At 56.7% G+C, this 13,357-nt stretch overlaps 1 protein-coding gene across 5 annotated transcripts in view; it reads right to left on the bottom strand.

Moving 5' to 3' along the window:
• ADCYAP1R1 (ADCYAP receptor type I) overlaps positions 1 to 13,351 on the bottom strand; it is a 57,035-nt gene extending 43,684 nt beyond the window's left edge. For 4 of the 5 annotated variants that reach the window (XM_034669989.1, XM_034669993.1, XM_034669999.1 and 1 more), the window contains exons 1-3: positions 13,104 to 13,351; positions 2,068 to 2,207; positions 461 to 566 (exon numbers count right to left, since the gene is read on the bottom strand). In XM_034669989.1, coding sequence (XP_034525880.1) covers positions 461 to 566; positions 2,068 to 2,118 — 157 coding nt within the window. In that variant the 5' untranslated portion in view covers positions 2,119 to 2,207; positions 13,104 to 13,351. Of the gene's footprint in view, positions 1 to 460; positions 567 to 2,067; positions 2,208 to 5,018; positions 5,164 to 13,103 lie in introns of those variants that run through there. The other variant, XM_011225033.3, reaches the window with a different exon arrangement.
• Between the last annotated feature and the right edge of the window lie 6 nt (positions 13,352 to 13,357).

Raw genomic sequence — 13,357 nt, 5'->3', positions numbered from 1 at the left:
TCTCTGGCTTCTGGTGGAGTGAGCACAGAAAGAGGGAAATGACCCTGCACTGCCTACCCTGGGTTGACCAGGTGTTCTCCAGCTCGGCTGCTGGCAACAGCTGTGTCCCCGCTGCCACCAGGCCCACGCCGCTTGCTAATAAGCTCTCTAACGGCAGCTCCCCAGCCCAGACACCAGCCCGATCCCAGCCCCCATGGGATCAGAGGCAGCTACATCCAGCTAGCCAGAACAGCCTCCTCCAGAACAAGGCATGTAGGGCAGGCTGTCCCCGAGGAGGGCAACCCCAGGGTCACTGCCCAGAGCAGATCCAGGACTCCATCACCCAAGAGGGTTTTCAGAAGGACCCAGGTACTGTATCCTCCACCACTCTCTACAAAATGGCCAAAGGCTGAGACGCCAGTTTCTAAAGGCTGGCCTGGATGTGCTGGGGACGCCATGCCCTCCTCACCATCCCACTCACCTGGGGAGGAGTCGTTCAAGCCCATCAGGTCATTGGCCCTCTGGATCTTCTCCAGGCACATAGCTTGCTCCTTCTTGAAGATGCAGTCAGAGTGCATGGCGGTGGCCTGCGAGGGACACACGGGATGGATGGGGGGAGTGAGCAGGGGGTTCACCTACAAGCCCTAATACCTAAGCCCCGGGGCAGTGTGTGGGGGGAGATGGGCGCAGAAGCAGGGAGAGGATAATGCCAGAGAGATTTCAGGGCCAGCAGGGGCCACAGATACATGAGGGCTCTTCTCCCTCTCCAATTCATCATGCGGCCTTCAGTGCATTCCAGCCCTCCTTGGGGCTCAGTTTCCATGTGTTAAACAGTATTTGCAAACGCATAGACAGCACTGTACTATGTGCGTGCATTATTCCATCTTGTACAGACATCGCTCAAGAGCACTACAACGTAGGTACTATTGTCATCCTTCTCCATTCCACAGATGTGAACCGAAGCACAGAGACGTTCAGTAACTTTCTCAAAGTCACATAGCTTTGAGTCACAGTGGACTGTACAGCAAGGACCCGAACCTAGGTCTCTGGCTGTAGAGACCACGAGGCTACTGCTGTTCTTCAGGGGAGCAAGCAGGGGGTGGGAGAGAGAAGGGGCTAAGGGAGTGCGTCCTCTCTCTCCCCTGGGGGCTCGGAGGAGGCGCTGCGGGCAAAGGAGCACTGGTTGCATTCAGAGGGACCTACTAGCCGCTCTCATTCACTGTTGCCCCCATTTTACGAAAGCAGATACCAAGACTCAGAAAAATGCAATGTTCCTGCCCAAGGTCACACAGCTAGTTGGTGGCAGGCACTGGATTTAAGCGTAGGACCAGGTAACTTCAAAGTCCATGACAGGTGTGTCCTCATGCTGTCACTTTAACGCAAAACCCTGGGGCAGGGATGGTTTCTCAAGAGGATGTCTGCAAGCATGGAGGCAGGCTCAGACATCTGAGAAGCCAAGGTCAGTGCTGAGGGATCCCCTCTAGTTTTCACTATTCACAGCCATGCAGGCTTCCAGGGAGAGGGGCGAGCTTCTCTGTGGTCACAAAGTAAGGCAGAACAGAGACAGGACTGTCACCCAGGCCTCTGAAGACAGCCGCATGGACCGCTGGTCTAAATTCCTAGGTTGAGGGACAGAGGCCAATGCGGAGGAACCCTCCTCCCCCGCCCTTCCCTTGTTAGGGAAGAGGCATAAGTAAAGAGCAGGCTTCTGAGCTCTAACCTGGCAGAGACTTATGGGCTAGGGCCTGGGATCAAAAGGTTTTCTGCAGCTGTGACTAGGGCCCCTGAATACAGTTGAACAGGTTGTACACTGCACAACTCTAAAGGTTGCCACACATGCACCATCATAATAAATTTGTAAATTGTGTCCCAATTTCTAGTCAAATCAGTACAGGATCTTGAGGAAGGGGAACCCTTTGTAATTCACCCAAAGGCACTGACTGGCCCAGTGGGGGTTCAGGCAGAAATACCAGCCAGCTGAACTGAGCTTGGCTGAGGACACACAAAAGACACAGGTTCTCTGGGGTGTGGGCTCTGGGGGGCCTGGGGCTCCAGCTGGTCATGGAGGGGAGGGTCCTGGGCCCTTACCATAGGCAACAGGAGGAAAGCAGCCAGGGAGGCCTGCAAGATGCTGGCCATGACGTTTCTCAATCCCGAAGGAGACTCAGGCCAGCACAGCTCGCCTCCCACTCAGAGCAGCCGCTGGTCAGCCCCACGGTGTCTATGGGCTAGAGAGAAAGGAAGGCATGAGTCCTGTGGGTCCAGTGGCAGAGGAGGGGCGGGGACAGCCCTTCCTCCTGACACCCCCCTTACCTGCAGCAAGGCTCTCAGTCTACAGGGGTAAGGCCCTCCCTGACTTTGCCTATGAGTTCTTTATTCTATCAAACAAACATCTGCTGAGCACCTACGCAGTGCTAGGCACTGGGGAAGCAGTGCAGAACACACAGCCGCGGGCCCCCATCAGGCCACCAGAAGGGTCTGCATGGATTTCCCCTCTGTAGCAGACAACTGTCTCCCCATATCTCCCTCCACTGCAACAGAGTTTTAGCTGGTACATGCACGCCCACCTAGAGAGGACATTCCTTAGTCCTTCCCGATCGCAGGTGCGGGCCTGTGACGAGGGTCCCACCTACGGAATACGGGTGGGAGTGACCTTTTGTCCACAACGGAGCACCTGCTCTCCACTTCTGCTCTTTAGCCCTGCCCAAACGCTGGAGCCAACCACCGGGGCGCTGGAGCCACAGACGCGAGCACCCCACCAGCCTGGAAGGCCTCCCTAGCTCCAGACTGCTAGGTGAGAAAGAACTGCACTTCGACTCACGCACTCACCACAGAGAGTCCCTTCGTTCCAGTTGCCGAGCTGGCCCGCTAATAGACGTAACCTCCTTTCACCCTGCCTCGGCCCACTCGGCCTCCAGGAGAAAGCCTTACCCCCGTGACATGCCAGACAGTGACTGCTGAAGAGCGTGCTCCAAGGGGGGAGGGTCGCTGAGGACTGGGGCTGCCGGTGGGGAACGGACAGGGCACCGGGAGTCCAGTGGGGAGGATGTGGCAACCCTGGCACATTCCCAGAGGGGAGAGCCCCGTCTGCTTCTAAAATCGACCGTTAGCGCACATCCCCTTCAACCCACCAATTTCGCATCTGGGTATTTATCGAGAAATATTTGCACTTGTCCAAATAAAAGCATGTGCAATAATAGTCACTGCCGCATCACCGAAAATAGCATCCACAGCAGAAAATGAAGCCACACAGCACCCGACAGGTGCCATACAGGCCCTGTCAACAGGCCCCACTAGGCAGAACTGCCATGCCCCTGGTTCTTTGGTGCCCCTGGCTCCTTCGGTCCCCCTGGCTTTCTGCCAACCCATGTGTCCTCCCCTCTCTCCAAGCTTCTCCAAGCTCCCTCTGGTGACCAGCAAGTACCCAAAAAGGAGAAAGAAAACGAGCCACAGGGTAGCTCCACAGAAGAGATCCCTGTCTTACCCACCTGTTGCTCTATGCACTCAGGGCCCACTCAGAGATGGGAGGGAGGCCTCAGGTGTCCCCAAGAAATGCTCTGAGAAGCCCAGGGGGCCCTGAGGATGCTGGTGCAGGCTGTCCTTTGTGGGTCAGGAAGGGGTGGGTGGGCTAGGGAAGCACCGGTCCCAGCATCCCTGGGCTGTGCTGGACTCTCAGGCCTGGGTTTCTGTACCCACTCCCAGACCCTCCACACCTCTACTGGTCACAGGCTGCTTCTGGCATGACATGGCACTGCTGGTCCCCAGTGGGCTCGGTCACCTCCACTCTCCCTGGGGAGCCTAAAGCCCTGTCTTGTGAGGCAGGAGCTGACACTCTGACCTGCGTGGCTGCAGCAGAAGAATGCCTGGCCCCTGCCCTGCACCAGAAACTGCAGGCTGTCTCTCTCTCTCAGCCAGGCCAGCGAAGGGCTTAAGAGAAGCCATCACAAGGCAGAAAATGTCTGAGAGCCACAGCTGACTCTCCTACACCCAGGACAATGTCAGGCCAAAGGCTGGCGAGATGTGAAGTCAGGTGGGCCCCCACCCAGGACCACGCCAGGTGGCCCTGGCACATCCATCAGCCCCTCCAGCAGGGGTGCCAGCAGCCTCAGCCTGCAGTCTGTGCCTGGGCTCTGGCCTCCACACCCAGCCACAGAAGCTGAGGGTCTCATCTGTCTTAGCCAGGAGGAAGGTGACCCCTCATCTCAGCTCCCCCCTGGCCAGCAGGGCCCAGACCAGAGCCAGAGAAGGGAAATGGGTGCACAGCCCATGTCACTAAGCAGACACAGTGCTCCTTCCTCAGGGGCCACCTCCCTCGTACTCCCAGCAAGGTACCACCAGAAACAGGGGCCAGTGGCTGTTTCTGTCCCTTGGGGGAGACCTCTGCCCTGGGGCACAGAGCAAGGTTCCTGGAAAAGGGCACTGAGTCCTTCTGAGTGAGGCAAGAGCACTCAGACGTGAAATCAGGGCTCCCTGCTCTCAGTGACACCCCAAGATGGCAACAGCACTCCCTGCCTCCTTCAGGACAGGGATCCCACAAATGGAGACTTGCCGCCCCCTCCCCGAGCCCCAGTCCCAGTCTGAAGATGCATTCTGACCTCTTAGCGCACATGCAGCCCAGACCACCCATCAGAACCACTGAGGAGCATTTAAAAATACCCCTGCCCCACTGAGTCAGTCTCTCTGGTGTGGGGGGGGGTCGGGGGCCCAGACATCAGTGCTGGTTTCGGCTCTCCAGGTAACTCTCAGGGAGAGTAGGATTTTAAAGTCCCTGTTTTGACCTTCATGAGAACACAGAGAGCTGGCCCGGAAAAGCGAGAAATTTCCAGGACTCTGGCTGCTCTCGGGGCAAGTGGGGGGCAGCAAGCAAGCGGAGAATGAATCTGTTTGAGAGCTGGCTGATTATCTCCTCCCTCTCTCTCCCTCCCTCTCTCTCTCTCTCTCACACACACAAATACACAGAAACAGGTCCACAGAGAAGAGCATAAACACATGTCAACCCCACAGAGACTAAGAGAGCCGTTTATCCCCAGGGCACCCACCTGAGGCATCGGCATACCGCCACGCAGGGAATTCGCAAAGGTGGAGATTCCTTCAGGGGCTGACAGACAACTCCACACGCACTCCCACACGCTCCCCTCCACAGAAATGCAGAAGCGCACGCAGACCACCGGAGAAAGCACGCACAGAGGCCATGGGACAGCAGCGCAGGGACTCACGTGTGTCTACCAGACTCTCGATCTAGGTGGTCCCACACACCGATTCTGCAAAGGCACTCAGACACACAGAGGCAATTAGATGTATCTGGATTCAGGCACAGGCGCGCACACAGACAGACGCACGGCCCCACGCGAGCACGCACACGCTCACGCACTCACACGGGGACGCCAGCCTCGCGAGCCGCTCCTGCCCGCTCCCGGCAAGCCCGCTGCTCGGCCGCAGCTGCCCTGATTGAAAACAAGCTGGAGCAGGGGCCCCAGCCCAGCCGTGCCCCGGCTCTGCTTCATCGCTAGGCTGCTGAGGCAATGATGGGAAGCAGCCCAGGGACGCAGGGTGGAGGGGCTGGGGTAAGCTCCACGCACGGCCTCCTTTGGAACTAGACCCGGGTTCCCCATTCCCACGGTTGCCCTCTTTTTTTTTTTTTAATTGAGATGTAACTGACATATAACATTCTATCAGTTCCAGGTACACAACGTAACAATTTGCTATTTCTATATTGTCACCACAGTAAGTGAACATCATCACCACAGGTTACAACATTTTTCTCGTGATGAGAATTCTTAAGATCCACTCCCTTAGCCCACGAGTGTCTCTTGTTCACTCTCCCCACCACTCCCCTGCCCACTAGACTCACCCACGAGAGAGAGCGTGGGAGCTCCCGGCCTTGATCTTCCCACGCCCCAACCCTAGCTGGGGACCTCAGGGATCACCTTCTCTAGCTTCTCCAAGATGACAGTCTCCTCAGCCCCTTCTGGCGCTTCTGCCCGCCCCGCCATCCACGCTCTGACACCTCCCTGCCCCATCCTTGATGGACCGTGCTCAGAGTTTACAGCTGGAGACCACCTGCTCCAAACCTGCTCCTCCTGTGGGCCACGGGCATGGTGCCCCTGGGTGTGTCCCCTGGGCCGGCCACCTGCAGCCCCGTCAGCTGCTCCTCCTCCCCCTTGTCCTGGCTGCCTCCCTCCTCTGCCCTCCCCCAGCCTGCCAGTGACCCTCACACAGGACAAGGCTAGGCCTGGCCACTGCAGTTTGGGGTTGGACTCTCCCCTCCCTGACAATGAACACGGGGATCTTTCAGCCCAGCCATGCAGCTGGCTCAGGACCACCTGGTCACCAATATTCCTAGGCTCGCTCTCTTGGGTCCAGGCTCTGCTGGGGCAATTGGCGTTTGCAACTGATCTGAGAACAATTAAATCTGACTCCCTGGCATTTATGGTGGGGGACATGGGGACCATCCTGCTAGAGTTTTAAGCCTTAGGACTTCAGGCAAGCCAGTTTTTCCTGTGCCTCAATTTGACTGTCTGTAAAATGGAAATAATAGTAATGCATATCTCATAGATACTACTGTGAGACACCAACAAATTCATGTAAGTAAACTACAGAGTAGATAGCATAGCCTGGTTCCCAGGAGGGCATACAGGCAGGCATTAAATGTTATTAATTTCTTACAGCTGTGTTCGGGTTTTTGCACCTTTGCTGTCACCTTTGTGACACCACCCCATCGCCTTGCGTCACTTTCAGAACGGGAGCAGCAGGACCGCTGCACCTTTATTTGCTAATGACTTATATTTATCAAACACTCAGTATGTGCTCTTCCAAGCAATCAATTCGCATTAACAACTTTCACCTGCCCCAAAACTTGAAGCAGTTACTAGCATTATCCTCATTCTATAGCTAAGGTGACTAAGGCACAGAGAAACTAAGTAACTTCTCCAAGGTCACACAGCAAATATGTGGTAGAGCTGGGAAGGGAACCCAAGCAGCCTGGCTCCAAAACTTGTACACTCTATCCTTACACGCCTGCCATTCTCTGTCTCCAGCACAAGGAAGATCAGCTCAGAACTCACTGTATGTTATTAGGGATCCTTCTTACACCTTTGGGGATTGGTCAGACCTTCTGCTACCCCCTGCCCATATTTCTACAGCTGAAATAACTTCCTTTGGAAGAGTTCATTATAGACACACCATTTCACACCTGAGATGGACACCTTCCGTCTTAAAGACCACCTTCCATTATTACTACTAAGTTCCCTGTGGGGAAACTGAGCTGAGCCCAGAGAAGGGGAGATACTTTTCAAGGTCACACAGCAGAGTACTAGAGCCCTGCCTCGCAGGAATGAATGTGTGACAGATATGTGGTCTAGAGGAGAGTCAGCTCGTCCGTCCACACTCCGGAGGCCCTCTTCGGGCCCCACCAGCCCAGTGACTGATGGCAGCAGGAACAGACAAGAGCAGCCGTGTCCTCCGATGAGCCACTGCGCCAAGCACACAGGAAGACAGCATCATCAGTCAGCACACCGGAGCCAGCGGTGACTCACTGGGCTTGCAACTTTCCCCATGGAGTGGGAGGGGACTCTGAGACCCTCCAGCCACTCCCCTCTGCCTCACAACCTGCAGGACCCTTTCTGCTGTACCCCAGCTAAGGATGGCCCAGCTCCTGGGATGGGGTGCTCACCCCCCCTCCAGCAGCTGCTCCAGGGTCCTCAGGGGAAAGCTCTGATATCTTTCCACCATGTCCTTCCGGGCCAGCCTTTGTCTTCTGGACACCCTCACAGTGGGGGGGCAGCACCTCCCCCTCCCCCTCTGTTGGGCCACATAGATCTAGGTGCTTCCTCTGTCCTCATGGGGCTGGGGCCATCCAGGCTATCCCCTTTGAACTCCTCTGGCTGCTCAGCATCCCTCCCTGTCACCGGGCAGTGCCAAGCCTGACATGCCACACATGACCCAAGGGAAGTGGATCACTGGCCTCCCTTGCTCACCACATACTCTTTTTTAATGCACCAGAGCAGGGCCTGCCCCCCACTTCCTCCGCTCCCTCCCAGGGCAGGAAACCAGGGAGGGAACACTGAAAGATAAAACGTTACCTCCCCCCAAGTTCACCCCTCAAAGGGATGGAACCACACTTGCTTCTGGGAAGGAACAGGGAACATCTAGAACCTCTCTCCTCCTAGGGTCAGAGCTGATGAAGGACAGAGCCCAATGCCGGGTAAAGGGCCTCCGGTCAATCGCAGGATTAATCATTCATGCTGATGTTCCTGTGGGTGTTCAAACCTTCCCCTTTCAAAGCCTGGCCACTGGGGTCCTGTGCACAGCAGGTGACAGAACCCAGGTCCCTGGAAGGATCCCTTATGATTCCACCCACACCCTCCACTGGGACATGTGGGAAACCAGGGCTCAGGGCAGGGAAGGGCTGGGCTGGAACGCACATGTGAACATTAGCACTGTTACCCCATCTCATTTGTGAGGATCTGAGGCCCTGAGAAACCAGAAGACTTTCCCAAGGTCATGCTGCAAAGCTCTTCCACACTGACTAGTCCAGGCACCTCTGCTGTCCTGGAAGGGGTGCTGGGAGTTCTGTGCCAGGGAGAGACCCACTACCCCCCACCAAGCAAGGGCAAGCGGGGGAGAAGGTGGGGAGGAGGAAGCAGAAGGCAACAGAAGCGGGGATTCTGTATAGCAGGGAGGGACCTGGTGGAAGGCAGTGGGAGGCGTGGAGTGAGAGAGCGGGAAGAAGGGGACCGGAAGTCAGGAGCAGACCCTTGTCTGTGGACAGTCTAGTGTGCACCTCAAAGGCAGCCTCTCTATCTGCCAACGCTTGTTAACCAGCAGTCCTTCCTAAGTGGGTATGAGCCCCTGGAAAGGAGGGTCAGCTCGGATTTGCATGGGCCCCCAGCATCCAGTGGGGGCCCAGAGATCTCTGCCGAGTACCTGGTGGATGGGCTTGGGAAGGTGACTTGGGGGTGCTGAGGGGGCTCAGCAAAATGTCAGGAGGTGGGAGTGGACAAGAGGGTGGGAGGTTGCTGCCAGTCTGCGGGTGCCAGGGACACTGGAGCCTTGGTCCCTGGAGTAGGACGGGAGCACTGAAGAGCCCTAAGCTGGGGAGTGAAGTGATAAGCTTCCCACTGAAGCAATACTCCTCAAAAAGCTGGCAAGCTAGCAGAAAGGGAAAATCCCACACTGAGGCCATTTTCTGGATTCAGGATAGAGGTGATTGTGGCTTGGGCAGGGAAGGGCAGCTGGAATGGAAAGAAGGGAACAGAATCTAGAGACACAGGGAAAATGGGAAAGGAAAGTCTCCCTGGCCCACTTCAGGGAAAATGGCCGGAAGGAAATGTCAAAAGGGAACAGGAAAGAGGGGAAGAAACCGAAGGCAAGACCTGGTTCACCACACAGCCTTAAATCAGAACCTGGGAAATGTGGAGGGGCCTACAAGGGAGCTATGAATTTTTTTTTTTTTCTCAGCCAAGCCTCTGCGGTGCCCATTTGTCAGGGGGTAAGTTTGAGGACAGTGAAGGCAATGCATGGGCATGGCACTGGGGGGAGAGCATTCAGGTAGTCCTCAAGGTCAAAGCCACCTCCCACCACCATCTCTAGGAAGCCCACCCTGGCTGCACCTGCCTCCACTGATCTCACCCTTGTCTGAACCACCAGCCCTAGCTAAGAAGATCCTCTCTCCTGCGTGGGCCGTTTCGGGTCCCACCCTGCTCACTGTGAGTTTCAAATCTTTCTGGAAACATGGGGCATGTCCAGGTGTCTCTGCATTTCCCTCCTGGTGGAGGTGGGCATGGACCTGGACACCAGAGGCTGAATGGGAAAGAGGACTCCGGACCTATTTGGTGAGTTGAATTGACACGATGTCATTTCACGTTCATGAATGCTGTCTCCGTGTGTCCTTAGAGTAGATTTATCACACAGACACAGCGAAGGCCTGTCTGGGCTGGAGTGCTGAGGCCAGGCAGGGAGCCTCTCCCGGCACTGACCCATTAAGCAGATGGGCACTCTGAGCTCCAGGCAGAGTGAAAGGAAGCATCCAAGGCCCCCTATGGCAGCTCAGGCTCCCAAGACCAAGCCCTCCCTCCTTTAATCTTTTAAACCACTTTTCTTCTCTAACCTTCTGGCCCAGAGGTTGGCAAACACTTCCAGCAGGTCAGACCCAGCCTGTCACCTATTTTTGGACAGCCAGTCAGCTAAGAATGGTTTTTTACATTTTTTAAATGGTCAGAAAAAAATTAAAAGACTCATATTTCATGACACATAAAAATTGTATGAAATTCAAACATCAGCATCCCTAAGCAGGGTTTATCAGACCCCATCCAGGCTCATTTGTTTACGTATCATCTATGGTGGCTTTCCCGCTACAGCAGCAGAACAGAGTGGCTGCCACAGGGTGAACGGCCAGCAAAGCCAAAGTATTTACTATCTAGCCCTTTACAGGAAAAGTGTGTCAACCCTCCGTCGAATCTCATGCCACACATGCACTTTCTCTATTCAATTCTGCATGCATCTGGACTTTCATTGCGGAAGACTTTTGTGATCTTCCTCGGGCAAGTGTCTGAGTGCCCAGGTGTGCCCCGATCTGGGTGAAACAGTGTGTCCCAATGTCCGTACATCTTTCTGCTGGTGTGTCTCCTTCCCAGCTCTCTGGCAGGTGTCATTGGAAAACTACATGCCTTCTTGGCGGTGTGTCACTCCCTCTTTGTGTGTCACCGTGGGGGTGGCTGTCACCATGTGACTCTGAAGGCATCCAGGGCTCAGTACAAATGTCGCCGCTGAGGAGTTTCCAAGCCTGTATGTTGCCAGGCAGCTGGACCACTAGGCCCAGCACGTTCAGTCTCTGGACTCAGATTCCTCTGTTCAGGGGCAGCCAAGGTTTCCAGGGCCTTTGGCCCTACCAGTGTAGAAAGCCCCCAGGCATCCCTGTTTGGGGTATCAGACCTCTGCTCACATACCTCCCGAGACAGGAAACCCACTGTCACCCCCGGTGTGGGCTCCACGCTGGGTGGCTCTCAGGGAAGGAGGCCTTCCTGGCACTGAGCAGAGCCCCTGCTCCGCGCTTGGCACACCTTGGTTCTGTCCTCTGGCAGACAGCACAAAGTGTCCTCCACTTACTCGGTGCCAGCCCTCAGTCAGTGAAGACTTCGTCTCTGGGAGGCCAGAGACCTGGGACACTCAATCTAAGGCCACATCCCCAGGAAGAAAGCCACCTTGTGGCCTGAGCTCCTGTTCTTCCTAGCTTCTTAGTTGCACATACTGATCTGTAAACACCCACTTTATGTGTTTATTTATTCAACACGAATCGAGGGAGTGTCCCCGAGTAGGAGTATGGCAGGGAGGGGTGGCCACATGAAAAAAAAAAGGGGGGGTCCCAAAGTGTTTCTCCAATCAACCCCGTCAGCCTGAACTTTACACAAAAAGGGACTTTAATGGACGCTCTACCCTGATTAGTCCTCAGAATGCACAGAAGTGTCCCTCCAGAAACTCCCCACAGACACCTGTCCTCATTGCACACAGGGGCAAACAGACCAGAGGGAGCCTGGTCCAGATACAGACCCACCAATGAATCATCCATAGAGGAAGGAACCGGGTCCACATCCCGGGTCACCCCACACACCTGTTGATGGATTGGTTGGAAGATTTGGCCACGGGCCTACCTCAATGTGTTCTGCCTCTAATCCATGTGTTCCAATTTCGGTTTGTATCCAGTCTGGCACCTCTGCTTGCCCTCCCCAAGGTCAGCGGGGAGCAGGAGCCCCAGATTCAGCTGGGCACTGGGGGATCTGCCAACCCCACCTGCAGCCAGCACCAGAATGAGATTGGAGCTTCCTGAGAAAATCTGGGTACTGCTGCTGCCCACCCCCTTCCCAAGCTCATAGTTTTTCATCCCCTTCATTAGTTCACATCCACTCAAAAGCCTGGACCTAGCCTGACCTGATGCTTGTCTCTCTCTGCCCAACAGCAGTCCCAAGGCAAGTGGCCCTCAGAAACCTTGTGTAGCCCCATCCCATCCCCCAACCACCCCCCACACAGGGCTGTTCACCAGAAAAGCTAAATGCTGTGTTTTTTCTTTTTTTTAAGGGGAGAGGGGATGCTTTGTGGGGCACTGTAATGCCGGGGTAAAGTCCGGGAAACGGACTGCACTAAAAGCATATTAATGGTCTGGAGAAGTCGCAGGGGTCCACCACCCCTCCCCCAGCAGCTTCCTAAGCGGGCCTGAACTCCTTCCAGTGGTGAGGTTCCATTCCCCAGCTCTGGGTAAAATGCAATCAGCTTCTGGCCGGCTCCCTCCAGAGCAGCTAGCTTCATCCACTGGAGCCCTGGCCCCTTCTGATCCGCTCAAAGCGCCAAAGTCCCGCCCAGGATGTGGCCCCCGCCTCCCGCAGCTGCAGCAGGAGCCTGTGCCTTTAAGGCGGCCGTCAGGGGTCTCGGGCTGGCCCACTTCGGCCTCCCTGGGCCGGAGCTTTTCTCCCACAGGCCCCCTTAGGGCGTTTTCTGCGAGACCACCTAAGCCCAGGCATCAAGACCCCATCCCCTCTGCGCCGCGGGAAACCGAGAGACGACGCTCTTTTGAACAATCCCGAATGTGTCGCTATAGGCGGACATTCTAACCTGTCCTACCCCCACCCACTCAGGACTTCGCTTGCCCATCCCTCAGACCCCGTGAGGACCGCGGTAGCCAGCACCCAGAGACCCTCCAGCGTTGCCTTCCCGATCCGTGTAGGCGCGTCCGTTTGCCTTGGGAGTAGGGAGACAGGTCCCTCTGGGTCCCTCTGGCCGCAGTGCCTTTCCTGCCCCTGGTCCTCCCTCCGACACACGGAGGGGCGAGAGGTACACCCCAGGGGCTGCAGGGATCGGCTGCCCCAAGTATTATGCCAGATATTGAGGGGTGGGGGAAGGGGGGCGTTGTCAGATGTCGCGCAGGAAAGGAGCAGCAGCGGGAGGGGGCTTCATTTCGATCTCCGCAGGTTGGCCCGCGCTGGTCCCGGTGGAGGACGCGGCTCGCCGGGATCACCGAGCTGGAGGAAGAGGTCCGCGGTCCCCCGGGGAGGGGGCGGGGGCCGAGGGTTCTGGATCGGGAGGGGGCGTGCGGGTTGGCCGTGGAGGGGCAGGGGCGGCTGAGCGGCCCTTACCTGCTCACAGCCGGGCCTCGCCGCGGGGCTGCGGGCTGCGGGTCGGCCCGGGGCAGACTCCGCGGGAAGGGCGCACAGAGGGAGTCCGCGCCCCGAGCCGCCCGGGGATGGGGAGCGTGTGCGCCGAGGAGCGCGCGCCAAGCCCCGGTCTCCGCGTCCGTGTGTCCGCCGGCGGCCGTTGTCCGCGGTCCCTGCGCGGCGGCGTGTGCGTGTGCGCACGCGGGGACCCGCGCTCGCCTAGAGCCGCCGCCGCC

The sequence above is a fragment of the Ailuropoda melanoleuca genome, chromosome 1, assembly GCF_002007445.2.
Source record: "Ailuropoda melanoleuca isolate Jingjing chromosome 1, ASM200744v2, whole genome shotgun sequence".
Lineage (NCBI taxonomy): Eukaryota > Metazoa > Chordata > Mammalia > Carnivora > Ursidae > Ailuropoda > Ailuropoda melanoleuca.
This window is presented reverse-complemented; position numbering and strand designations above follow the sequence as displayed.